The 25,290-nt window shown below is 33.4% G+C and overlaps 2 protein-coding genes across 8 annotated transcripts in view; one reads left to right on the forward strand and one right to left on the reverse strand.

Annotated features, from left to right (window-relative positions):
- LOC131934991 (putative asparagine--tRNA ligase, mitochondrial) overlaps positions 1 to 15,992 on the forward strand; it is a 36,588-nt gene extending 20,596 nt beyond the window's left edge. For both annotated transcript variants that reach the window (XM_059291264.1, XM_059291265.1), the window contains 8 exons: positions 3,829 to 3,961; positions 4,685 to 4,786; positions 8,180 to 8,217; positions 8,352 to 8,418; positions 11,244 to 11,375; positions 11,997 to 12,121; positions 15,426 to 15,498; positions 15,848 to 15,992. In XM_059291264.1, the coding sequence (XP_059147247.1) occupies positions 3,829 to 3,961; positions 4,685 to 4,786; positions 8,180 to 8,217; positions 8,352 to 8,418; positions 11,244 to 11,375; positions 11,997 to 12,121; positions 15,426 to 15,498; positions 15,848 to 15,919 (742 nt within the window). In that variant the 3' untranslated portion in view covers positions 15,920 to 15,992. The remainder of the gene's footprint in view (positions 1 to 3,828; positions 3,962 to 4,684; positions 4,787 to 8,179; positions 8,218 to 8,351; positions 8,419 to 11,243; positions 11,376 to 11,996; positions 12,122 to 15,425; positions 15,499 to 15,847) is intronic.
- A 1,933-nt stretch (positions 15,993 to 17,925) lies between these two features.
- Positions 17,926 to 25,290, reverse strand: part of LOC131934994 (protein phosphatase methylesterase 1) — a 52,064-nt gene continuing 44,699 nt past the window's right edge. For all 6 annotated transcript variants that reach the window (XM_059291272.1, XM_059291273.1, XM_059291271.1 and 3 more), the window contains 4 exons: positions 24,889 to 24,933; positions 21,898 to 21,962; positions 21,688 to 21,755; positions 17,926 to 18,047 (listed from right to left, as the gene is read on the reverse strand). In XM_059291272.1, coding sequence (XP_059147255.1) covers positions 18,029 to 18,047; positions 21,688 to 21,755; positions 21,898 to 21,962; positions 24,889 to 24,933 — 197 coding nt within the window. In that variant the 3' untranslated portion in view covers positions 17,926 to 18,028. The remainder of the gene's footprint in view (positions 18,048 to 21,687; positions 21,756 to 21,897; positions 21,963 to 24,888; positions 24,934 to 25,290) is intronic.

The raw sequence follows: 25,290 nt of genomic DNA on the forward strand, positions 1-25,290 counted from the left end.
TCCGGCCAACTGACAGTTCGTGCAACTTCTACAGTAACGCGACACATCTTTTCTCATTTTGGGCCAAAAGAACAGTTCTTTGATCTTCGCCGTCGTTTTAGTGACACCTGGGTGCGCTGACATTGGATGGTCATGTGCCAGCTTAAGTATTTCATGCCGATAAGGTGGAGGGATCCACAGCTGGTTTTTACCCAACCATGGTTCGGCCGGTGAGGCAATCACTGGTATAGCGCGACGAAAGAAGAGGCCGTTCTCGGCGAAATATTCTCCATCGTCAGATGATAGAGATTTTTCGACCGCTGCTTTGAGTTCCGCGTCGACTTGTTGAGCTTTAATGATGTCTTCCTGAGATATTCTCAGGGGTAAGCCCAAGCTTGTGTTTTCTGGAAGCATAGACTCCAGTTTGGGAGTCGAATTTCTTGACGATGATGGCGGGTGTGGTTCAGACGTTGTGTCAGCCAATTGCTTGGTCTGGCTTCTTGTCACCGCACATGCAGGATACAGTTCATAATCATTATCTGGAACTGTTGACGAAGGGTCTGAAACCGTACAGGGGTATACTTTGCTTCCCGCAAGGTCATTCCCTAGAAGTAGGTGTACTCCTGGGACTGGAATACTATCTATCACACCTAAAATGACCTCACCTTCGACGAGATGATGTTTCAGGGCAAACTTGTGTAGAGGGACGACAGTAGATTTTGTCCCCACTCCCTGGATAATGGAAATCCTTCCGGTGTTCGTCTCTGGTGTAATGTCCATTGAACTTTTCAAAAGGAGTGATTGTGACGCTCCTGTGTCTCTTAGGACGGTGATATTCCGCTGAGACAACGGATCACCTGGTTTGCTAATGATGGCTTCGGCAATAAAAGATGAAAAGTCAACTTTTCTCGATCCCTCGAGATCGGTAGACTCGGAAGAAACTGGATGGTGGCGAGAACAGTCAAAATGTGACTGCACATAATGTGTGGAGACTTGACTACCTTCTTGCGGACACTTAGGGTTAGAGTCCTTTTGAATTCTAGAGTTCATAGTTGAACTGGCTGCTTGAGGGGCTAGAGCATAGTGCGCGGAAGTACGCACCACCTCTCTGTTATTCTGAAGACGTTTGTAACAGTCCTTGACAAGATGCCCAGACCTTTTGCAGTACTGGCATACCGCTCGACGATTGAGAGTTGATCTTGGTTTCTCTCTGGACTGTGATGCCTTCAAATGTTGGCCAACAGGATGATTGCTGCCAAAAAGGGGAAGCACGGGGTTGAGGCGGTCTCCTGACACTGGTGGTTTCTTATGCACCAACATATATGTGTCAGCCGACTCAGCAGCCTTCTGGATGTCAGTTATCTTGTTATCCAGAATGTGTAGTCGTATCTCTTCAGGCAGGGACGATAGGAATTCTTCCCTTAGGATAAGTGACCTGAGTTTCTCAAACTCAGAAACTTCCTCAGAGTGTAGCCACCTTGAGAATATTTTCTCCTTTTCAAAGAGAAATTCCACATATGATTGTGTGGGTAACTTGCGGAGTGTTCGGAATTTTGTCCGATAGGCCTCGGGCGTCAGTGCGTAGGCCTTTAAAATGGCAGTCTTGACCAAACTATAGTTATTTTGAACGTCGTGAGAGAGTGCCTGGTATGTTTTTGCAGCTTTCCCAGTAAGGACAGAGCTCAATAAAGCAGTAATGGAAGTTTCGGGCCATTCACATGTCTTCGCTAAACTCTCAAACGAGTTAAAGAAAACGACCAAATCTGTTTCATCAAATTTAGGAACTAATTTCCCAAATTTGGCAATCACTTGCCCTACCGACAACTTTTTTGGATCTACCAGAGAAGTAACATCACTAACTTGACCAAACTCTAATTCCAACCTCCTCTTATCTAAAGCAATTTTAGCCTCTATCTCCTGTTTCTCTAAAGCAACTTTCTCCTTCTCTAGAGCAATTTTAGTTTCAAACTCCTTTTCTTTTAAAGCCTTCTCTAAAGCAACTTTCTCCTTCTCTAAAGCAATTCTAGCTTCTAATTCTACCTTCTCTAGAGTTTTCTCCTCGCGGAGTAACACATCCGCCAACAAACTTTCATCAAATACTCCTTCATTAATGAAATGAACAACAATTTTATCTCTCAACACTTCTGACTTCTGCGTAACAGAATAATCCAATTTCAATTCCTTAACAACACTAACCAAAACTTTTCTACTCAACTTTTCTACATCTTCAACAGTTGGATTAGCCAAAAAAGACTCCATAACACTAACTTGAAAATCACAACAAGCCTAGATTCTTTAAATTAATACACAGCGTTGGGCCGTGTACTTGACCTCTAAATGTAGGACGTGACACGTCTGCTTATTTGACCTAGATACTCTAGCCTGAGCGCGCGTTGTAAGAACACTGCGCTACTGGATATAAAAACAACTAAATCCAACTAACCTTAGTATTCAACTGATATAACCAACAACTGGAACGACAGATTAAATCTCGGCGAGCTCCCACTTTGTAACGTTAACCTATCTATCAGCCAAATAGAAGGAGAACGTCCCCGGATTCTTTTTTCGGGGTCATATGCAAATGCCTTACGGCCTAAGTGGATGAACACTTAACACAACGACCCACTAGGGCTCGAATTTAATGTCTAGGGAAGCTAGTGATACTATTGTAATTAACACTCATCCAATCTACATACGACCTTTTAATCAGCGAACACAGTTGTGGCAGAACACAAAGATGAACTAGATAAAATATTTAATGTATAAAATATCAAAAACCCAACTTACAAAATGCAGGAAAAAAAACACTATCACAGATTTCTACACTGTCTAAAGAACAGCTACAGGCCACACAACACTGCTGTAGCTTCAAGACTTACTTAGCGACAAGTAATATTAAACTAGAAGACTAAATCAACTTAAGAAAGCAAGGCACACACAGGTCTTAAGTACTCTCACGTTCAAATGGTCAGAGTCTATAGCCGGACAAAATGGACGGCTGCCTGACCAAGGTAAAACTGCCTCGTAGACTGCCAGGTCAAGATAAACTGCCTCGTGTTGCGAGTGTGCAGTGCAATTAAAGACTTCTGTGACAGGGGAGGTTATCCTCAACTCATGTCGCCATTGGTTGGGATAATCATCTGATCAGAATCATTCAATCAGATTTTAATGGAAAATTTCTATGTCTCAAACACCTTAATAAGTCAGTGGAAAAACCCCAGGTGTTACACCATCATTCCATATAAGGAATTATACAATGTCAAAATAAAAATGACTCGACCTAAGTAGGTCACATATATATATATATATATATATATATATATATATATATTGCAATATATATATATATATATATATATATATAGTGCTATATATATATATATATATATATATATATATATATATATATATATATATATATATATATATATATATATAGTGCTATATATATATATATATATATATATATATATATATATATATATATATATATATATATATATATATATATTGCAATATATATATAGTGCAAAATATATACATATATATTTAATGCAATATATATATATAGTATATATAGTATATATATATATAGTAGATTATATAAAGTTTCTTTGTGCTACGTATATTTCCCCTATAAATAATTACATTCATTTGAAGTTGTGTTATTTTAAAAGATTTTTAAATTCAGAAATCCCCAGTGTCAGAAAAAGAATACAATGAGTTGTTATTTTATCAGCTCTACGGAATAATGATCACAAATGTACTTTTTGTTTTGGCTGAAGTACTAGAATTTGATATCAGATGTTGTACTTTAAATAAAAATATTTAAATAACCAAATTTTTCAGGGCTTTCACAAAAGTGTATTCATTTGGACCAACATTTAGAGCTGAAAATACTATTGGTAGTTTTCATCTCTCAGAATTTTATATGGTTGAAGCTGAATTAGCATTTATTCAGAATATGGATGCCCTATCAACAGTAAGCAGATTATTTAAAATTTTACCTATTAACACTAATTGGCAAATCATTATTCTTTTTAAAGCTAACCTAATGTTTATAAAATCTTAATTTTAAACTATTAAATGCCTACATTATACAATATATTCTGTCTAGCTGAGACTTGGACAAAACCATTAATTGGTCAGAAGAGAATAGCAAAAGCTGTTATGACGCACAAAAACAAATTTAGTTCTTTAGGTACACCATACATTTCTTGTAAATATTTGCCACTGATTACTTAATAGTTTTATAATTTACATTCTTATTGTTTTTTCCTCACTACAATACATAAATAATTATAATGTGATTGTAAATTATAATTCATTGACATTGAGTTATTGCTTTTGAAACTCTTTTTATTTTTAATTTAAAAAACAAAAAACTTAATCTAGAAACATTCATAGTTGGCATAAAATTTAGCAGGCACATAGATCTATATACATTTTGTCTCTAATGAAATATTGTGTATTTTTGAGCGTGAAAATATTGTGGACATTTTTCTGATAAAATATACATATATAATTTGAAAACAAATGTAGTTTTTATATTCACTGGATTTTGTATCCTTCATACAATATAGTTAGAAGTTGATGAATACCTTGTATAAACTATTTTGATGTCAAATTTATAATGTTTACATATTTTAAAATTTACGTTAGAAATGAGGGATTGTTCACATATATTTATTTTTTTTTTTTATAGGTAATGGAACAGCTTGTAAAATATATTTTCAATGCAGTTTTGAAAAAATGCCCAGAAGATGTTGAAATATTTTCAAAGAATGTTGCAGATCCAGAATATATGGTAATGTGAAAAAAAAGATTATAAGCTCCTATGCACTATTATATTTAGATAGTGGAAAATCAAAATAAGTGCATGGTGTTTGGAATATATTTTCTTTTATATTAGTTGTCAATAGGTTAAATATTTTGAATTATTAAACAGAATATTTTCCGTTCAAATGAGTCACATATAAATAAATATACCTTTTTTAAACCTGAAAGTATTTTTCTAAAATTGTGACATAAATAGTCCATGGTTTATTTTTACAAAACAATTTTGAGCAATCTGACAGATTATTGTTGTTCTAAGTAGGTATTATTTAATATAATATAAAACTTATAAGCATCTTGGAATTTATTCTAGTAAGAGGTATTTAAATATGTACAGTGGTACCTTGACATAAGAGTATTCTGATATACGAGATTTTTGAGATACGAGCTGTCGAGCGAGTTAAAATTTGCTCCTAAACAAGAGCAAAATTTAAGATACGAGTAACCGGATTAGCGGGTTCAACTGTTCATGGGAAAGCAACCCCCAGTAAAAGTTGCGGCTGATTGTATATGACTAACGTATTTCTGAAACATTCTGTAAGTGAGGAAAAACATACCTCCTTAGACAGCTTCAATTTAACGGCCTGCCCAAAAAGTGGAGATGGTGTGGAAAGCATGGAAAAGAAAGCAAAACCCAATTGAGAGAATAGCAGTAATGAAAATTAAGTGAAAGTAACAAAATCATACAGTAATATTTTGGTTCAATTGTGTGTGTGAGTTCCTTTGATTTGGGATAAAGTTTAACATTATGAGTGTAATGAGTACGTGAATTAAAGCTTAGCATTAACAATGAGTTAGTGAACTAAGTGAAGCTCCTCCGCCTATCTTCTCCACCCTAAACTGGGCCTACACCTCAGTCCGAATGAAAAATAATTTTATAGAAAATATACTTAAATCTATTAGACTGTTGTCTTTTTTAAGCTTTACAAACAATTTGACATTCAGTCCATCTTGTTACGCACACTTGTTTCAATCAGGTTGCTGGAAATAGATGTTAGTTTACCTTTGAATTTTCAAGCAAAGTTTGTCATTTTGGTGTGTTTATAAAAGTTTTATGAGCTACCAAAAATTTCCGTACAGTCAGTAGTTCGCAGGCATAAAAAATAGTCATATTTAGACTGAGATTCACTTAATAGCCAAATAAAATTTCTCAGCAACATATTGTGGCACATGTAGTCAACCACTCATTGCTGCAACTGCATCTTATGTCTTTGGCCTATCGTAAAATCGGTCTATGTGTATATTTGCTAGAAAGTCAATTGAAACATTTGCAAGTCCTTTTAGGTGCATCACACTTACAAACTATAGAATTTTTTCTCTTATTTTCTTTATGTTGTTATCATAGTGGTGAACACATAACAAAATTGCTCTATACCAGCTATATCATTACTTTCATCGGCTATGGCAGAAAGTAATTTCACAGAAGTAATTTTCAAAACAATCTTTTGAACAACTAATTTGTTGCACACATTCTGAATAGTGGAAGCCCATGGCTCTGTATCACAAATGTGCTTCAAAATTTCCATTATCAGTCATGATTCTCCAACTGAAACTTAACGAAATCCCCATGCCACTGAAGTGCAATACAGTTGTGGCAGCAAAAAAGTATTGTTTTGATTATAGGCACTATTCTTAAATCATTGTCTAGAGTTTGTTAACTTATGGATGAGTTCAAGGCGATATTAATAGGTTCAAGTAATCCCCACGCCACTGACCCATAGTATTAGCTCTTGGGAGCAGCTCTTCCGATATTTCAATTTTTTTTTACAGCAACCTCCTTAAGCTCCTTAAGTTTTATGATAATTGGATGAATTATATAGTAAGGCTGAAATGACAAATAGTACCTCGAGATACTAGTTTTATTTGTTCCATGACAATTGCTCTTATCTCAAAACAATTTTCTACATCAAAATTAGGCCTAATTGAAATGTTATTTATACGTTCGAAGCCCCAAATACCATCAAATTGGTTTTAATAAGAAAAGTTTATTTATACATGACAAAAATATTGTTTAATAACATGATTTAGGATAATGCAAATAAACAAACTGGTTTTATAAAGTTTATTTATTTGAAACTCATTGACTTGAGCTTATTAAAGCTGTTAGTTGGAGGTGTAGGCCCAGTGTAGGGTGGAGGAGGTAGGCGGAGGAGCTTTGCTTTGTTCACTTACAGTTAATGCTAAGCGCTTTCAGTCATTTTAATTCACTTACTTGTTACACAATTTAAACTACACTGAAAATAATTGAACCTAAATGTTACTATATATTGTTTTTTGACTTTCTCTTAGTTTTTGCCAATGCTTTTCTCTTCTCTGGTCTTTGCTTTTTTTGCCACGCTTTCCTCACTTTTCTGCGCAGGCCTTAAAATAAACCTGTCCAAGGAGGTCTGTTCTTTCTCTCTTTCAGAATTAAGTTTCATTAAATAGCTCTTATGCACAATCAGTAGCATCTTATTATAGGTGTTAAACCCTCTATTCTGGTTGCTTGTATCTAAAATTTACTTCCAATGTCAAAATTTAGCTTCCTCAACAGCTGGTATTTTAAAAAAATGTATATGTCAGGGCACTCATATGTCGAGGTTCCACTGTATTGCTTCCCTAAACCATACTGTTCCAACTCCACTTTTCAAAATTGTTTGTAACAAGGCTTAAATTTGTTTTCCTCAACATTTCTATAATAATCAAAGATATGTCCATGACATTTTTTGCCATGATGCCACAATGGGTTAGAACAATGGTATATACATAAAAAATAAAAAGTAAGGACAGTTTGGTTGTAGGTAAGTGGTATAAAGTAAATACATTTTTTGTATGGCAAACATATGCAAAGTCTGTAGTGTGAACAATAACAGTAAAAGCAAATTGTGTAAAATGCTAGACTAATTTCATCATTTATTTAGTATACGCATCTGTAAATTATCATGCCATTGAATACATGAGTAATAATACATTTTTTTGTGCTAGTTTTCTTTCCTGAAAAGAATTTGAGTCAACTCGTCTACGTACATATTTGTGTTGAGATTCCATGAGCATAGAATTTTAGATCAACATCTCTGTGATAAACCTCTATAAAGATATAAATTAAAAAAAAAAAATTGCACTTTTAGACAGTGTTAAAGAAATTGTAAAATTCCAGCTCTTAAAATCATAACTTTTTCTACTTAATCTGATATATGAACAGATTTAGTATTCACAATCTTAGTATCCTGAGATCTGAATTTAACAGCTTTAAAAAAAGCTTTTTGAAAAATCTTTTTTAGGTAACGATATCTAATTTAATCTTATTTAAAAATATAAAACTTTAGCTTAAGAATCATTCAAATTTAATTATATTCTTAATTACTTTGATTTTATTTTAATTTAGAAAAAGGTAAAGAATATAATGGAGTCAAACTATGAAAGGTGATTTTTTTTTTTAAAACAATTTTTGTTGAGTTATTCCTAAACTTTAAGGTTTGGCCAACTCTGTATTAAGTAAAATGTTAATCCACTTATTTTTATAGCTTTCAAAATCAAAATAATCTTGTTTTTTACAGAATGACATACACCGAAGCCATTGCGCTTCTGGAAAATTCAGATGAAAAGTTTGATTATCCTTGTCAGGTTCATGTCTTTTATATAATATATTATTTTTTATATCATATTTTAAAATTTTACTAGTGTGGCCATCCTCGCGGGGCTACAAGAAATTCTGACAAAATATTTCAAGAGGGTTTCATCAATGCGTTACCAATCTTAGAGGCATGACCTGATTTTCTACAACTGAGTTATTTAAATATAAAGAAATGCCTGCGCTACATTTCTTAAATCATTGGTCGGAGCAGGGGTTTGCCTACACTACAGCCTAGCATGCCCCAGGGTGTGGTGTATGAAAGCCGTGAATGTAATTTAATCACTCTCAGTAGTAGTGAGTTAAAACACACTTCAGCGATCGCCCAGGTGTCAGTGACGTAGCAGGGGACTCTCAGGAGCCCCCAGTTTCACTTCCACTACCCCAGGTGTGCTCGTTTTAATCAAAATGTGCCACTGTGTCAATATTATGGTGTACTTCATAAAACTAACATCCTAATATATATAAGCCCATGTGTGCACTTCTCTCTGTCCGCAATATTTTTGGCAACGTCTAGAGCATGTTCAGCTATATATGGAGAGCTTAAAGATGCTGACTTTTGTTGAAAATAATTTGGTGGACAGTTTAAATGTATAAACTAAATTTTCTTTAAAGAAGGAAAATAAAAATAAAAGGATATTCGAATGTAGCAACAGATTTCTAACTAAAGTGTTTATTGTTGTGACAAGAATGTATTAAACAATGACGTCACATGTCATAAGTTTACACTAAGGAAAGAACACAAAACTAATGGCATCATCTTTCAATTTTAGAATATAAAGAAATGAACTATTTCATTCAAATTTGATTTAGATCTACATACGTTATGAAATGTATACAATCCTTAATTATTTTATATAAATCTTTGTTGGCTTCGCTATGGATTTGGCTAATTTGGGATAAAATTTAATTGGCAATAATAGGGCCTATTCGCGTAACTTAAGTTTCTATCACGGACTCTCTATGTAAACTACATCTCTTATTTTATATCTGTTCGGAACTTCCCTGATAGCTGAGTTGATAGAGTAATAGTTACAATGCGGGTAACTATCACTGTAAATGTAAATTTTTTTTTAGATGTGAATGATAAAGTTGCCTATTGGGACTTGGCGCAACACAGGGCAGGTGAAGTAGAGTTTACCCGTATCTGTCTTCTCAGCATATGAAGCGATAGTGTGGTCAGACCCATGCTCAGCCGAAATAGGTGTTTTTAAAAGGCTAAAACATCAAAACTACCATTTAACAGCCGGGTTTTTAACAATCATTTAAGTCTCTTAATTTTAAACCTCTTAATCAGCGTGCGCATTTAACATGGTGTTGATTAATAATGTATATAATTTGGTTCTAATTTTTCTCTTAGGTATTAGTAGTCTATGTTATTTTTAACAAGTATAAACATACATCATACATAAAACAAAACCCCTTCTTTTAGTTTTTTTTTTTCAATGTTTCATTTCAATGCTCCTGATCAATAACATTTTTCTTTTTTTAATTTTCCGATAATGACTTTTTTTAAAGCTGAATTACAATTCATTTTATTACCCACTTTCCGTAGATACATAGTTTCTTCAGGCGTCTTTAATGGCTAGTAGGTGTCATAGTGCTCATGGGATAGCCCAGGGTGCCAAATCGCACAATACTGAGGCACAGGCGGAACGACTATAATACCACACATTATTCATAGCCTAACGCACTGTTATATGAACATCGGCGCTGTAGTGCTCATAGGTGAGCAGAGGACTCGTCTGATTCTATATAGTTAAGGATTGTTGCCCATCGTGTCTTTAGTATATAGACTTTTTTTTTTATGAATGCAGGCGCCATAGTGCTCGCAGGGGATCTTCTGTAAATGTAATCACTTGACATAAATTGTACCCTCCCGAGTGCCGGCAGTAAGAATTTTTTTTTCTGCAGAAACCTTCTTGGTAGTATTCTCAGGAACTCCTCAAAGTTTCAGAGCACTCTGATAAACCACATCTGACTTTTACTGTTCGTATACTGTATATAGAGTAAAATTGCACCCTCCTGGGGTGCTGCTCTTTCGAAATTAAAAAGATTTTTTTTTGCAGAAACCTTCTCTAGAGTGTTCTAATCAACTTCCCATAGTTTGATGGCGATCGGATAAACGGTGTCAAACCGCAATAGACTTTATGTTCATATACCTTATATAGAGACGAATATAATCAAATCTTGCCGGGGCACCAACCCTGCAAATTTGATTTTTTTTCTTCGCAGAAACCTCCCCAGAAGTATTCTCAACAACTACTTAAAGATTCATGGCGATCTGATGAAAGGTGTAGTAATGCATAAAAAGCAGACAAGCACAAAAACACACACACACTCACATACATTGCTTTATATACATATATATACATATACATATATATATATATACATATATATATATATATATATATATATATATATATATATATATATATATATATATATACATATATATATATATATATATACATATATATATATATTTATTTATATACATATACATATATATTTATATACATATATATATATATATATATATATATATATATATATATATATATATATATATATATATATATATATATATAGATATATATATATATATATAGATATATATATATATATATATAGATATATATATATATATATATATATATATATATATATATATATATATATATATATTGATATATTGACATAGTGAAAAAGGCTGAATATCACGACTATTTTTTTTCTACAGTATATTTTTAAATTTCATTGTAATGGTATCATTGATAAGACTAATAATGATAAAAATGGTTTTCTTCTACAGTGGGGTTGTGATTTAAAAAAAGAACACGAGATGTACTTGACAAAAGCTGTTGGAAATCTTCCTGTTTTTATAACAGATTATCCTGCTGATATTAAACCATTTTATGCTAGGCGAAATGATGATGGATTGACTGTAAATAATTTTTTTAAATGGATACATGCAAAATAATTCCTAACAAATCACACCTTGCCTGCTTCTTAATCTTATGGGGAAAAAACCAGTGTGCAACCTGTAATTTATAAGTTTTATGCAAAGATATATGTATTTTTCAAAAGTATTGCACGGTAACAAAGCAGCGCAGCTTAGAGGGAACTTGGGTCACTTAATGGTGAGCACTGTGTTGTGTGTAACTCTTGCCCCTTTGAGAAAAGTCACGTCCAGGCTGTTTTTATTCTATTAGTGCTCTTTTTTAACATATTATTTTAACATGCTGATTGTTTTAGGCTTGAGACTCTGAGGCATGCATTATTTTTGTATTATGAAGGTGGAAGAGGGTTATAAAATTATTAATGTAGTATAAGATTAAAAAACTAATAAGACTGTAAGTAGTGTAATGCTATCGTATTTAGGTTAATTCAATTTATTTTTTTTAAAATGTCCGGAAATGTTATACAAACCTGGAAATTTCTCTCTCTCCCCCCCCCCCCCCCCCCCACTTGGAAAAAAAATTATGGTTTTTACTTTTTTATGCAGGTGTATCTCTGTTCTAAGCTTACATAAAAAAAAAATGTTGCTTTAAAATCTCTTTTCCAGGTATCTGCTTTAGATCTGCTGGTTCCAGGAATAGGAGAGCTTTGTGGGAGCAGTTTAAGGGAAGAAAGAGCAGAAATACTTGAAAGTGTTATGAAAAAACAAAATCTTGTAGAACTCCTTCCTTGGTAAAAAAAAAAAAAAACAACACAACACATTTTAATTAAACAGAATTATTTTTTAGCTAAGTTTTAACAACTTTTCTGAAATCTTTGTAATTATTAGTAACTATTTTGTACTATTTAGGAATGAATATTGATTTTTAATAAGTTAAAAAATATCATTTTTAATAACCCAAAACATTGGCAATAGCAGAAAAAGGTCATGAGAAGAATCAATAGCTTAATGTATAACTAGGCATACTGCCTAGCTTTGCTTAGATTTTAAAATAAAGATATTGAGAATTTGAATGATTAATTAATTGGTGATATGCTATTATGTGGAGTTCTTAGGGCCTAAGTTTAAAGAGACTTTAGTAATTTCTTGTCATGCTAACATGGATGAAGTATTCGCAAGCTTATAACTCGCAAGATTATTAGAACTGTAAAGGCTTACTAAATAGAATAACCAAAAAAATATAATAATTTCAGTTTCGCTATCATTTTTTTCCATTTTTATTACAATAAGTACTTTAATTAATAACAAAATATCTATTTATACGAATACTGTACGTTGTAATTTTTGTTCTTTCTTTAAAATAGTATAAAGAGTTTGTTGATGTTTTCACAAATAATTGTTTATATAAGAAAATACGTCTCCTTGTCGAAAAAACTAACGTCCATAAAAGGTTTTTCCGACGGGAATAAAGTTTTTTGTTACCCTGCAGTGTCGGTCTATGACCTCACAAAATATTAGGGGGGGGGGGGTCGTTCGTCAATTTTTCAAGGGGGTCGTTCGGCAAGAAATTTTTTCGTTATATAGCTCAAATAAGGAGATTTTCACTCACGGTCATGTTTTATACATTGTTGAGGGCTTTGAGTCAAACCGACTGTTTTCCTAAAAGGTTAATCCATTTACCTAGGTGCATGCCAAAAATTAGCTAGATGTACTAAAAGTAAGTGCCCTGAAATCTTTGTTGAAATGACCCTCTGTTTTTCCCATAAAATACAAAGATTATATAGGGAAATACAACTGGTCAGTTTTGACCCACTTGCAGATTTTTCCCGGATATGCCTAGTTTTTTTTGACACCCCTAGGCGATCTCCTACCACTTCACAAAATATCAAGGGGGGGGGGGTCGTTCGGCAAAAGTTTTTTCCGTAATCTAGCCCATATAAGGCGCCGGTCAGTCGAGGTCAGTTTTGACCCCCTCTCCATGGACTTTTTGGCGGACCGTCACCGGCCCTCGTGTTCTATCACCTCAAGGCATCATCGTGCCAAATTTGACGTGCCTGCGGCGCCGGGAAGTGCCCTATTGGGCACCTGACCACTTTGCTTTATATATATAGATATAGATATGACCAAATGAGTAGATAAAATAATGGCTTATAAATTCAAATTAATGGTTTAATTCGTTTTAAATGTGAATCTAAGCTAAACATTTTATTCATGGTTCATGTGGTTATGCATATTTTGAGTTAAAAAAATGAAAGATCAAACAAGACCTTTCCTGACTCACTGTGGGCAGATAAATGAAATTAATAAAGTTGTACATCTTGAAATGAAAATCTTTTTAAATTGTTACATCATACTGAACTATATTGATTTAACATACTCATAAATAATGTATGGTAAATAAATAGAAAACACTGCTCACATATTGAAACTTTGTTTAAGGGTCAGCCATTTATGATGTCCACACTGGTGGAGTAAGGGGGGGGGGGGGGTCTGTAAAAAATTGACTGTTGTGGGGGGGGGGGGGGGGAGTTTTTTTTTTGGGTCAATGTGGATGTCCACATGTTGAATTTTACATCAAAGTAATTTCATTTGAATTTTAATTATTAGAAAAAAACTGAATTAAATTGGCAGTTCTTGTGTTTAACAAATACCAGCTCGATTGGGGAATAAATATTATATCAGAGATGTAACTTTATACTGCCCAACAAAAAAAGCTGCACATTGACTGCTGCAATTCTCTACAACAATTCACAGTATTTCAAGTTTATCTTTAAACATTTCAAAGAATTGAAACATAAGTTTAAAAACAATGAGATCTAGTTCAAGTGCTCAACATTTAGGGACTAATTTATACTAATTTGTTTAAAATATTTTTTTTCAACATATTCTGGGCTCTACTTGTAATATTTAGTGAAGATGTTTCTGAAAATATCAAATTTTTAGCAAAACAAGGTACACAATGCATGTTTGGCAGCATGGTTTGAGAAAGATTTACTACATTTTTGTGGACATCAACATGGGGGGGGGGGGGGTTGTTGTCAAAAATGGAGGGTCATAAATGGATGGTGACCCCTTATTTCAAATGGTTTGTACAGAAATTAAATGCTGGAATCAACTAATTGTTAAATTGTGCTCAACTTATCTGATGTGAAGAGATATCAATCCTGGACTTTTAATATATTGGAGATGAATTTAAAAAATGATCTTTTGAATTTGATCCTGTAGACATGTCTGTTAAAATGTACAAGGTTTCAGTTAGTTTTTTCAACACAAACATCTGGAATTAAAGTAGATAGAAGCCACCACCAATTTTTTGGATCACATGCTGATTACAACCCACATTCATATGATCAGCTCCACCATTATTTTTTTTTCTTTACTTATAGCATGGGATGACATGGGACTGTTCCATTTAAGTATTCTTACTTTCCTTTTAATGATGGGCTTTATTTAAAGGAAAGGAACATAAATAATTAGAAGCCATTGTTCATAAAACATACCAGGTTTTTCATGGGGATATTCAAGAGTGCCAGTTTCTTTGATATTCTGCAATCTTCTTTACAGTCATGAAAAAAAAGACTTAAATATAAATTGTAAGGAGGGCATTCCTGAAGAAAAGGCACTAGGTTCTTGACACCAAAAAAAAAATCCTCTTCTACTGAGTTTCTGCTTGAGCATCTGCATGCTGAGGGTTGGACAGCATGTTTTAACGCAATAGCCATAACCCACTTCTTGATTACGAAATTGGATGCAATTTATTCCATTGTTCATAGGGAATATAATCATAATTAATACTCTAGAATATTTAAAACTTCTTAAGAAAATAAAACTGTTTTTTTAATATTAGAAAAAATGTCCAAGAAATGTATACTATCTCAAAATTAACTTAGAAATAGTAATTGATTGTAATGAATAACCATTAAGTAAACATGAGTATTTGTACAAAGATCTAATAAAAGGGATGTGTTTGTGCAACAACTTTCACAGTAATTCCATTCTTTATCTACTTGTGCAACCTGAATGTATTCAACAGTTATGTGCAATTAATATATCATGGTGCAATTACTTGAAAATAAATATTTTTTATCCTTGCAGGTATTTGGAGTTGCGTAAATTTGGTTCCTGTCCTCATGGTGGTTTTGGTTTAGGATTCGAGAGACTTTTACAGGTAGAAATATTTTGGCTACAGAATATTTTTTTTGATGAACTAGAGTTGTTAACATACTGTCAAAAAGTGTTACTTTGAAAAGAAAAACCCTTTTTTATTTCTAGGACTTAATTTTACATTAATTTTCTTAGACCCCCATCCCCCACCATCTAGCTAATAGCAACAGACATTTTGCCACAGCTTTAACAATATTTGTGCTTCCATTAATATGGAAGGGCTTAATACCAGAAAGGCCTATATATATGTATATACAATTTTTTTGTACCCCCGCCTCTGAGGGTACCAACTGCTTATTTTCTCACGTGTTTTCAAAATGCTGGCCATTTGATAAAGTATATTTCTTTTTCAGGTGATGCTGGGTGTAGAAAGCATAAAGGATGTTATACCTTTTCCTAGATGGCCTAATAATTGCAAAACATAATTTAAATATTGTTTGTTTTTGCAACTACTTCAACTAGTTTACTTTAATGTTAAATAAAAGTCCTAATAACCAAGTATTATTCGCTTTCCTTTACATTCAGAGTTTTTGCCAGTTTAGTTTCAATGTTTAAAATGTTAATTTTATGAATAAAATAAAACAATTCTCAAATAAATTAAACAAATATAAAAGTTTTAAAAGACCTTTTTTTAAAAGAGCTCATAAAAATGCACTAAAAATAAGAAGAAAATCCAATCTGCTTTCTTTAAATTATTAATAAAAGCGTTACTTTCTAAGAAATGTATGCGATTTTATTATTGTATTATATTACTTATTTTCAGTGCATTTTAAAAGTAAGTCAATATTTAAAAACACACCGTAGGCCTACTTTTTTTTTGCATTTAGTTTGTTCTTAATCCAATCAACTATACATAAGACTTCACTTCCTTTTTACCATCGACTGGAGAATTCAGTGGATTCTGTGGAAACAACTTGAAGACTTTGACAAAGCAGACGTCTTCTCTCCACTCCCACAAACAACAGGAGACGAGGGAGAAAACAAATATGGTAGCAAAGTCAACGCTGGCTGGAAGCAATATCCACAAGCAAAAGACCACAAATATATTGAAAATTAAGACTACCACACTACCAGCACTGATAAGTCACATTTAATTTGAGGCCCCCAGGAGGACAGACAGTCCTTACTGTGGACCATTATGGCAGAACAGGTGTAGAAGAAAGGATTGGAAAAAAAAAAGCAACCTGTGCACATCTAAGGAACTTATTGAAAAACCTGGTGACAAGACCATGATGCTAAACTATAATAAACCGGGAGTGATCTCCCCTAAACTTTCTCGAATATTCTTATATAAAATAACAGGGGATGGAACTCGGGCTATAGACATGATTTTTAAAGTTTTAAAAATAGAATAAAATCTCGTAGACAAATTAATTGCACACCAAGTGAACGCCAAATAAAAAAGCGCATAATGGTGCGCAATATTATTATTACTTTTAAAATTTACATTAGTTTTTTGAGAAATCGGAAGTAGCGTAAAGTACTACTTCCAGTCAACGGAAATGACTCAAAATTTAATAGAAGGTAGAGACTTAGATCTTTTACTTACATATGAAATTTCATTTATCTATCTGAAATAGTACTCAAGTTATAGGCTTTTGAAAAATTCAAAGTAGGAAAAGTACCACTTCCGGATATCGGAAAGCGCTCAAAAGTTGATACGGATCTACGATTTTGATTAAATACTTATATATGAAATTTCATCAACCTAGCTGTAACGGTACTCAAGTTATCGTGTTTACACACTGACAGACAGACAGACATACGGACAAGATTGCAAAATTATGTTTTTCCGTATCAGTGAGGTGTGAAACGTCGAGATTTGTAAAAATCTCGATTTTTTTTTTTTGCACGATTACAAGACTTTCTCTATACTTCGTATATACGAGAAAGTAAAAATGGGTTACAACAAAGGTTGAGAAAATGGCACAGGACAGAAGACTGCAGAGATCCAATTGGTAGGCAGCCCACACCCCAATAGGGGTGATGGTAACATGACAATAAAATTATTTGCTTAAAAACCCCATCAGTAGCCTTTGATCTTCAAAACAATTATCTGTCCATGTTCATCAACAGTGGTGTGTCAAACTAACCATCCATTCAACGCAATTGGCTAGTACTTATCTTATAAATTTTAATTCAATTGTGACTATCTCTCCAATGAGATACTAATTACAATTGTCTTTGGTGACAATGCATGAATATCTGAAAAGTTTGAACGAAATAGTTGGGTCAAAACTGAGGTAGAAGATTTGATAAGAGCTTTTGTGTTCTAGTAAAACCTACTTACTTGCACTGCAGGATTTAATTTTTCTTTATAATAGTTGCAGGCAACAAATGTTGATTTCATTTCAATTACTGTCATGATTTTAAAAATAAAACTGCACTTAAATGTGTATACACAACTATGAAAAAATGATTAATAGAAAAATGTGGAAAAGATATTTTTAATAGTCATATGATATTGTGCAATTAAACGGCATAGACCACAAGAAGAATCTTATTTATTATTTTCACTGAGTTTTCTTTTTTCCTCAGCATCCTGGTATTGATCTGCAAAATAGTAAAGCATAATCGGTTTAGAATGGTCTATTAATAGCAATAATTTAGTGGAGCTCTCTAAACTTACTTCCGTGCAAAAAGGCTATTATGATTAATTAGTAAAATGATTTATTGTTTCTGTGATATCTATCTATCTATCTATCTATCTATCTATCTATCTATCTATCTATCTATCTATCTATCTATCTATCTATCTATCTATCTATCTATCTATCTATCTATCTAAATATACATTATATATACATATATAAATAAATATATAAATCATAGTATGTGTGTCTGTCCTTTATGAATTACTACACCTCTCATCCAATCGCCATGTAATGTAACTTTAGGGAGTTGCTAAGAGGTCACTGCGAAAAAAAAATTCAATTTTGCAGGGATGACATCAAAATGGAGAGATTGCATGAAATCATCCATTTATGGCTCTTGAAATATGTACCCATGGGCAAACAAAGTGGTAGCTGATGGTCATACTTTTCAATAGGTTACAAAATGGCATCAATTTGCAACAAATGTTATCACTAAGTTGAAATTCAAAGTGACTATTACAAATAGCAGATTTTTTTTTACAAAATTTGTATATTGTCCAAGCTACTGCAATTCAAATTAAATCAAATAAATGGACAACATAGGCCCTTGTGATAAATACCCACTCAGTGTTGGGCCCAATTGTGTGAACCAAACAAAAACTATTATGCGAGGTGCGATAACATGTTGGATGGGAAAACACCATTTATAAAAAACTAGCGTGCCCGTCCGCACATGGCCGCAATCCCAGAATAAAGTATGACATATTTTAAGAGTGTTTGATCAGTGAGTTACCAATCCTATATTTTTAGACGTGTGACCTTATTTTCTAAAACCGAGTTATTTAAATGTAAACGATGCCTGCGTTGTATATCTTGGATCATATTTTTCGAGGCACGGGTTTATTTACACAATCCGCCCAGCAAGCCCCAGGGCATTGTGTATGAGTGTACATTAATTATTGTGATGTAGAACACACTTCAGCGACCGCCCAGGTGTCAAGGACATAGCAGGGCGCTGTCGGTAGCCCCCAATTACACTACCGCAGGGGCAGCGCATACTGCCCCTGGATCAGTTTAATCATCGAATGTCATGTGCCACAGTTTCAATATTGTAGGGTGCTCCTTAATACTAACATAGGCACATTTATTGTTTTGTATACAATTATTGCATAATTTATAACCAAATAATGTTCTCTAAATTTATTTCTACAGAGTATGCCCATTTGTGAAAAATGATGAAACTCCTCAGAACCTTCTCAATTGTCTACACCAAGGTCTTCTTTAGCTTCAACAGAATGATCAGTACCAGTAAACAGCAAATGTTCCACCATTTGCTGATCCTAGGAGAGAAGCCAAACATCAGAGGCAGCCATTGGAGTATTTCAACGACATCTTTATAGACATTCTGTGTTCGGACAATTGTTTATCAATTTAACCTGTACTGTCCTCTAACATGTCTTTTAGCACTGGATAAAGATTATTCCAGGAAATTGGATTTTACATAAACATTGTAAAAAATTCCTAGATGCCGAGTGTATTGGAGCCTTGCCACCAAGTGTGTGACGGTCACATACGTCATGACCATCCACAGATTCAAGCAGATTAAGAATAATCTACACCTGTCAAACTATGTTCTCAACAGGACATAAACAATCCACTAGTACTGGATAAAGATGAACAAAAACATCTCCTGGAAATTGTGTTTTACATAAACATTATAAAAAACATAGATTCCAAAGGTATTGGTGCCTTGCCACCTAATGTGTTACTGTCACAGACATAACCATCAATAGATTCAAGTGGATTAAGAATTAGCTACACCTGTCAAACAATGTTCAAAGGGCAGAAGAAGTTGACCAATATCGGAATTCTGTGCTTATCAAACCCCATGCCATCTGAGATTCTAAGTATTGATGAGCAAATTGTATTGTAGGCAAAAACAGTCCAACCTACAACCATAAAAAGCCATATAGATGGCCTAAAAAGTTTTTGTTGTGTCCAACAACTGTTATATAATCCAAGATTTTGAAGGGCATACAGGTAAAGCTACAAAGGGACAAGAGGACATTGGTGCTGTTGCTAATATTGAGGGGATATTATTACAGTGTGTTCACCAATATGTTGGGCTCAAGATTTACATAGACAATTGGTTCTTCATCATTTAGTTGCAGGCTGTCCTGCACCAACAATGCACAGAAGTTTTTATTTGTTGTATAGCAAACAAAAAAATATGCAAATACATTTTTTACTATAAACCTGCATGTAATTTTTCAGTTGTTTTTTTCTCTTTCAGTTTACATGTTTTTACTTTTGTTTTCACCATAAATAAACTTACATCTTACTAATGTTACCCTCATATCATTTTTACCGTTATTTTCATTTCTATCAACAATTCTATATTAAATTTTGTTTTCTATTTTATGGAAAAGTTTGACAGTTGCGCATAGTTGCAGAATTGCAACAACCAAAATTGTTGTGATATTTATCATCTATTAAAAATTTTTTTTCCTACATCTCGAGTTAGTCCATTTGCTGTAGGAATAAGAAACAAATTTATTTTACCAACTAAACCAATAATTCATGCATTATAGGGAGAAATAGCACAGAGTGCCAAATTGCACCGTGCCGGAGGACGCGCCTGATTATGTTTAGTGAATGACTCTAATACCACATCTTATGCTTAGTGTTCACTGGATAGTCTGGGGCCCAAATTGCAACATGCCGGGGCGTCGGCAAATGCGCCTGATTTAATTTAGTGAACGACTATAACGTCTCATGTTATCCATAGTCTATCTCACTGTTTAAAGCTAACGTATGTGCCATAGCGCTCAAGGAAAAGACCGGTGCCGTGGGGCAATTCAGAACCCCCAACTGTACACTTCTGCCAGGCACCACTGATATGGTGTCTGATTCCATTTAGTCAACAAATAAAGTAACGCACCCTATCCACAGTGTATGGCACTAATGGATGTAGACGCACCGGGTCATATAACCACTGGGGTGCCAAAGGACTCCAATGGTAAATTTAGTTGATGATTATAGTAGCCCACTATTTCCAGAGGGTGTGGCGCTGGTTAAAACTAATGTAGGCGTCATAGTGCTCATGGCGAACTTGGTCATGCGACTGGCAGAGGATGTCTCTGGTGCAGTTTGACTGTTAAATCAAGTAGCACCCTGACCTTCTGTGCAAGATGCCCAATTAAAAAACTCTAGGTGCCCAGATAACCACTGATAGCCATTAAATTTAAAAAAAAAAAAAAGCACTGCTCTTCGATTTACATTTTAAATGCAGCTTGTTTTAAAAATTATTAATTTTGCTTGGATCTAGTTATAAGAAAAGTGCTGTCAAATATGATTTAAAAAAAAAAGGAAAGCAACATTAGTTGCAGGGTACATTCTCTATATGGCAGAAACCTTGGCAAGAGACTTGCTATTATCTTCCCAAAGTTTCAAGGCAATCGGAGGAACATTGTGGTAATGCATTAAAGACACATAAATTTACTTTGATTTTCTATTCCTATAAATTGAATATATATATGTATATATATACACATATAAACACTTTGAGCTCAGTAGTATTTATTAGCACATCAGTTTACCTTTCGAAGCTTCCAATAGCATCAGTTAATTTATGCCGCATCATAAAATTTGCCAAAATGTCAGCAACCTTGAAAAAGGACAAAATGGAAAGTGATTTCTTCTATAATCTATAGTAATAAAGTTAACAGAATATTAAGAACAGATATTATTTCTTTCTCAGTACTTACTTTTTAAAGTGAATTTATAAAGAATCTAAAAGAAATTGTTACCCTCTCTGGTACATCTTCATGGACAGCATGGCCACATTGAGGAAGTAAATTCATTTGAAACTTTCCTGTTTAAAAACAAAAGGTATGTGTATTTATTTTCAAATATACTTCTTATTGTATTAATTCGGTTTTGATATTAAACCCTTAAATTTTAGTAGGAAAGCTGGAACGTGGTATCTTATTTAATCTTAAATAAATGCATTTTATTTTAAAAGACTAACGCAATTTTTTCCCCCTACAAGCAGGTGATTAACAAGATCTAGTTTTAATTTTTGAGTTTTTAAATTATTAAGTGAATTTTATTTACTAGCTGGTCTAGATTTAAAAAAAAAACAAGCACCACTATTTAATTTACATTTTATTTGCAGCTTATTTTAAAATCATTAATTATGTTTGGATCTAGTTATAATGAAGTAATTGTCTAATACAATACAAAAAAATGGAAATGATCGCAGAATGAATTGCCTTCACCCACCAGAAGTGCATTAATTTACAAAAAAATAGAGAGTAAATTTTTTGAATGTAAGTCATACTATAGAGTTCAGTGAATACTATATCTGGATAAGTTAGCGAGGTGTGCATTTTTGGAAATATGTCACAATTGAATGGTTTTTATTTTTAGATTGAATTAAAACGTTTTAAGGTTTTATCTCTGATTGAAAACTTTAGAGATCTAATAAGTTGCCTAAATCTGATATGCACAAAACAATTTGATTGTTTAAGAAAAGCCTGGATTTGGGATCTTTAGTAGTAATTACATATGATGTACTATGGCAACAGACAAACCAACTGCCAGCTGATGAAGAGATCTTCCAGAGAAAATAAAGATAGATTAGCTACACACTCAGGAAGCCTTTATCCAGCATAAAAAGACCAGCTCTCAACTGGAATCCACAGGGCAAGATGAAAAGGGGCTGATCAAGGAAGACCTGAATGTTCTCCCCAAAGTTTGAGGGCGATCGGATGAATGGTGTGAAACCACAATCGACTTTTATATTTTTATATACTGTATAATAATAAAAATAGAGAAAAATCAAAAATCGCGCCCAGATATAGATAGATATAGATATAACAATTAGGTGCAACTGGTCTTTAAAAATATCTTTTAGAGAAAACACATAAAAGCAAATGGTTCCTAAAATATGTTACTTACAAAAGTATGATATAAATTTAAAAAAATAGCATAAAGTACTACTTCCCCAGTCAACTTCCACTTACAGGAATTGGTTAATAGATGCAATGTAAAACTTAAAGGGGAAATTTTCTTAAAAAATTTGTAAAGGAAGGCCTACTCAATGATTGTGTTCACAGGCAGACACATACATAAAGTGACAAAATTGCAAAACTAATTTTTTTTTTATTTGGGGAGGTGTTAAGCGTCAACATTTATCAAAATCTCCATTTAAACTTTTTGCAGGATTACAATGACATTAATTGCACGATTATAATACTTCATCTATACTCAGTATAAGAGAAAGTAAAAAGATTCCAAGAAATTGGTAAATTCTGATGTTTTTCAAATTTTTAGTAATAAAACAAAATTTTAAAAAAGCCATAAATTGTATTGTTTTTTTCTGGTTTCCACAAAAAAGTGTAAACATTGTGTAACTAGGTAGTGCTGTAAAAACTTATTAGAAATATTTACCAGAAAAACTTTGATTAAAACGTGGAGGGGGAATGCAGGAGAGCTACAGTAATGTAATTCCTGATCTGCTTATAATATATAGCCAATAAAAGTTTGTCTAACTAATGATGTGATACATTAACTTATTATAAATAGAAATGTAGTTTTTTAAAATAAGGCAGTTTGTTTTAGATTGTTTTTACAAACACAGAAAAATTGTTAAAAATGTCACCAAAAAAGAGTTGCTAATTTTTTTTTTAGAAATATGTAATGGTTAATGAAATGTGTATGTTAATATGACCCGTCAAATCAACCCCCCGACAAAACGACCCAGTCAAAATAGTCCAGTCAAAAGGGCCCGACTTATTGGCTTCCGTCAAATGGGCTCCCGTCATATTGACTTGCGACATATAGGTTCTCGACAAATGGGCTCCCGACATTTAGGCTCCCAACAAATGGGCTCACGACATATTGGCTCCAGACAAATGAATCATATGACCACTATTGGCATAAAAGTAACCATTTTGTCCTACTTCCACTACAACCTCTTTTAAATGCCTGAATGAAATTGGTTTTCATTTCACAAACAGATCAAGCCCTTAACAGCTAAATTCCACCAATTCTAAAGTACTGCAGGTAGGAATGTTCAGCTTGGACCCATCTCCCAACATAATGAGTTAGAACAGCCTATAACCAACTCATTTATGGAAGTCATAGATAGATGACCTTTAAATTAAACATACTATTTCTTCTAATAGATAAACTATTATAAGAATAAGGCCTACTGAACAAGAAATGCATATGTAGTATTACTTACGAGTGTTGGATATGTTAACTCTAAAAAATATTGATGAAGGGGTCGCACTGGCAGGTATCATATTCAATGAGACCATTTTGTCGGGAAGCTTAGTCTCTACGGAAACCGTACCGTCAGTTTTTGCCAAATTGACAGGAGCCTATTTGTTGTGAGCCAAAACGACGTGAGCCTATTTGTCGGGGGCCGTTTTGTCAAGAAACTAAATGTCGGGAGCCTATATGTCGGGAGACTGTTTGTCGCGAGCCTTATTGACTGGAGCCCTGTTGTTGGGAACCTATATGATGGGAGCCTATTTGTTGGGAGCCTATATGACAGGGTCCATATCTCGCTGGCCCTTTTTCACTGGGCTCTTATGTCAGGGCACTTTCATCGGGGCTGTTTTGACAGGGCTGTTCTGTCATTGGCCGTTTTGACGCCGCACTGTTTACAAGTCTATCGAAGTCTTTATTAAAGTAGGCGTTTTGATGCCGTATTATATATATATATATATATATATATATATATATATATATATATATATATATATATATATATATATATAATTACAAACCTTGCATTTGTCCAATAGTTAAGTCTTTGTCTAATCTATCTGGACCTAAAAATAAATTTTAGAAAAGGAAGGGTAAGTCATTTTTATAGTAAATGTTGATATACATATTTGACATTTTAGACAAGTATTAAGATTCCCAAAAAATAAGCTATTGCAATACCTAATTTTGCTTAATCAAAATAATAATAAGAACAGTTTTCTAAGTCCAGTTGTGTGTAAGTTTAAATGCACAGGTGAAAAGGTAAACAGCACTTGATAAAAGAAAGAAATAGGCAGAAGAAAAAAGATACCATTAAGGACATTTCAGATATATTCTTTAAACACTGTTGAACCCATTAGAATTTACACACACACAAGGAAACATTTTGTCACAAAAAAAGTAACAATCATTTTGGTAAAGAT

This window comes from Physella acuta, unplaced genomic scaffold (assembly GCF_028476545.2).
Source record: "Physella acuta isolate Inbredline_101_S28 unplaced genomic scaffold, ASM2847654v3 ptg000127l, whole genome shotgun sequence".
Taxonomy (NCBI): domain Eukaryota; kingdom Metazoa; phylum Mollusca; class Gastropoda; family Physidae; genus Physella; species Physella acuta.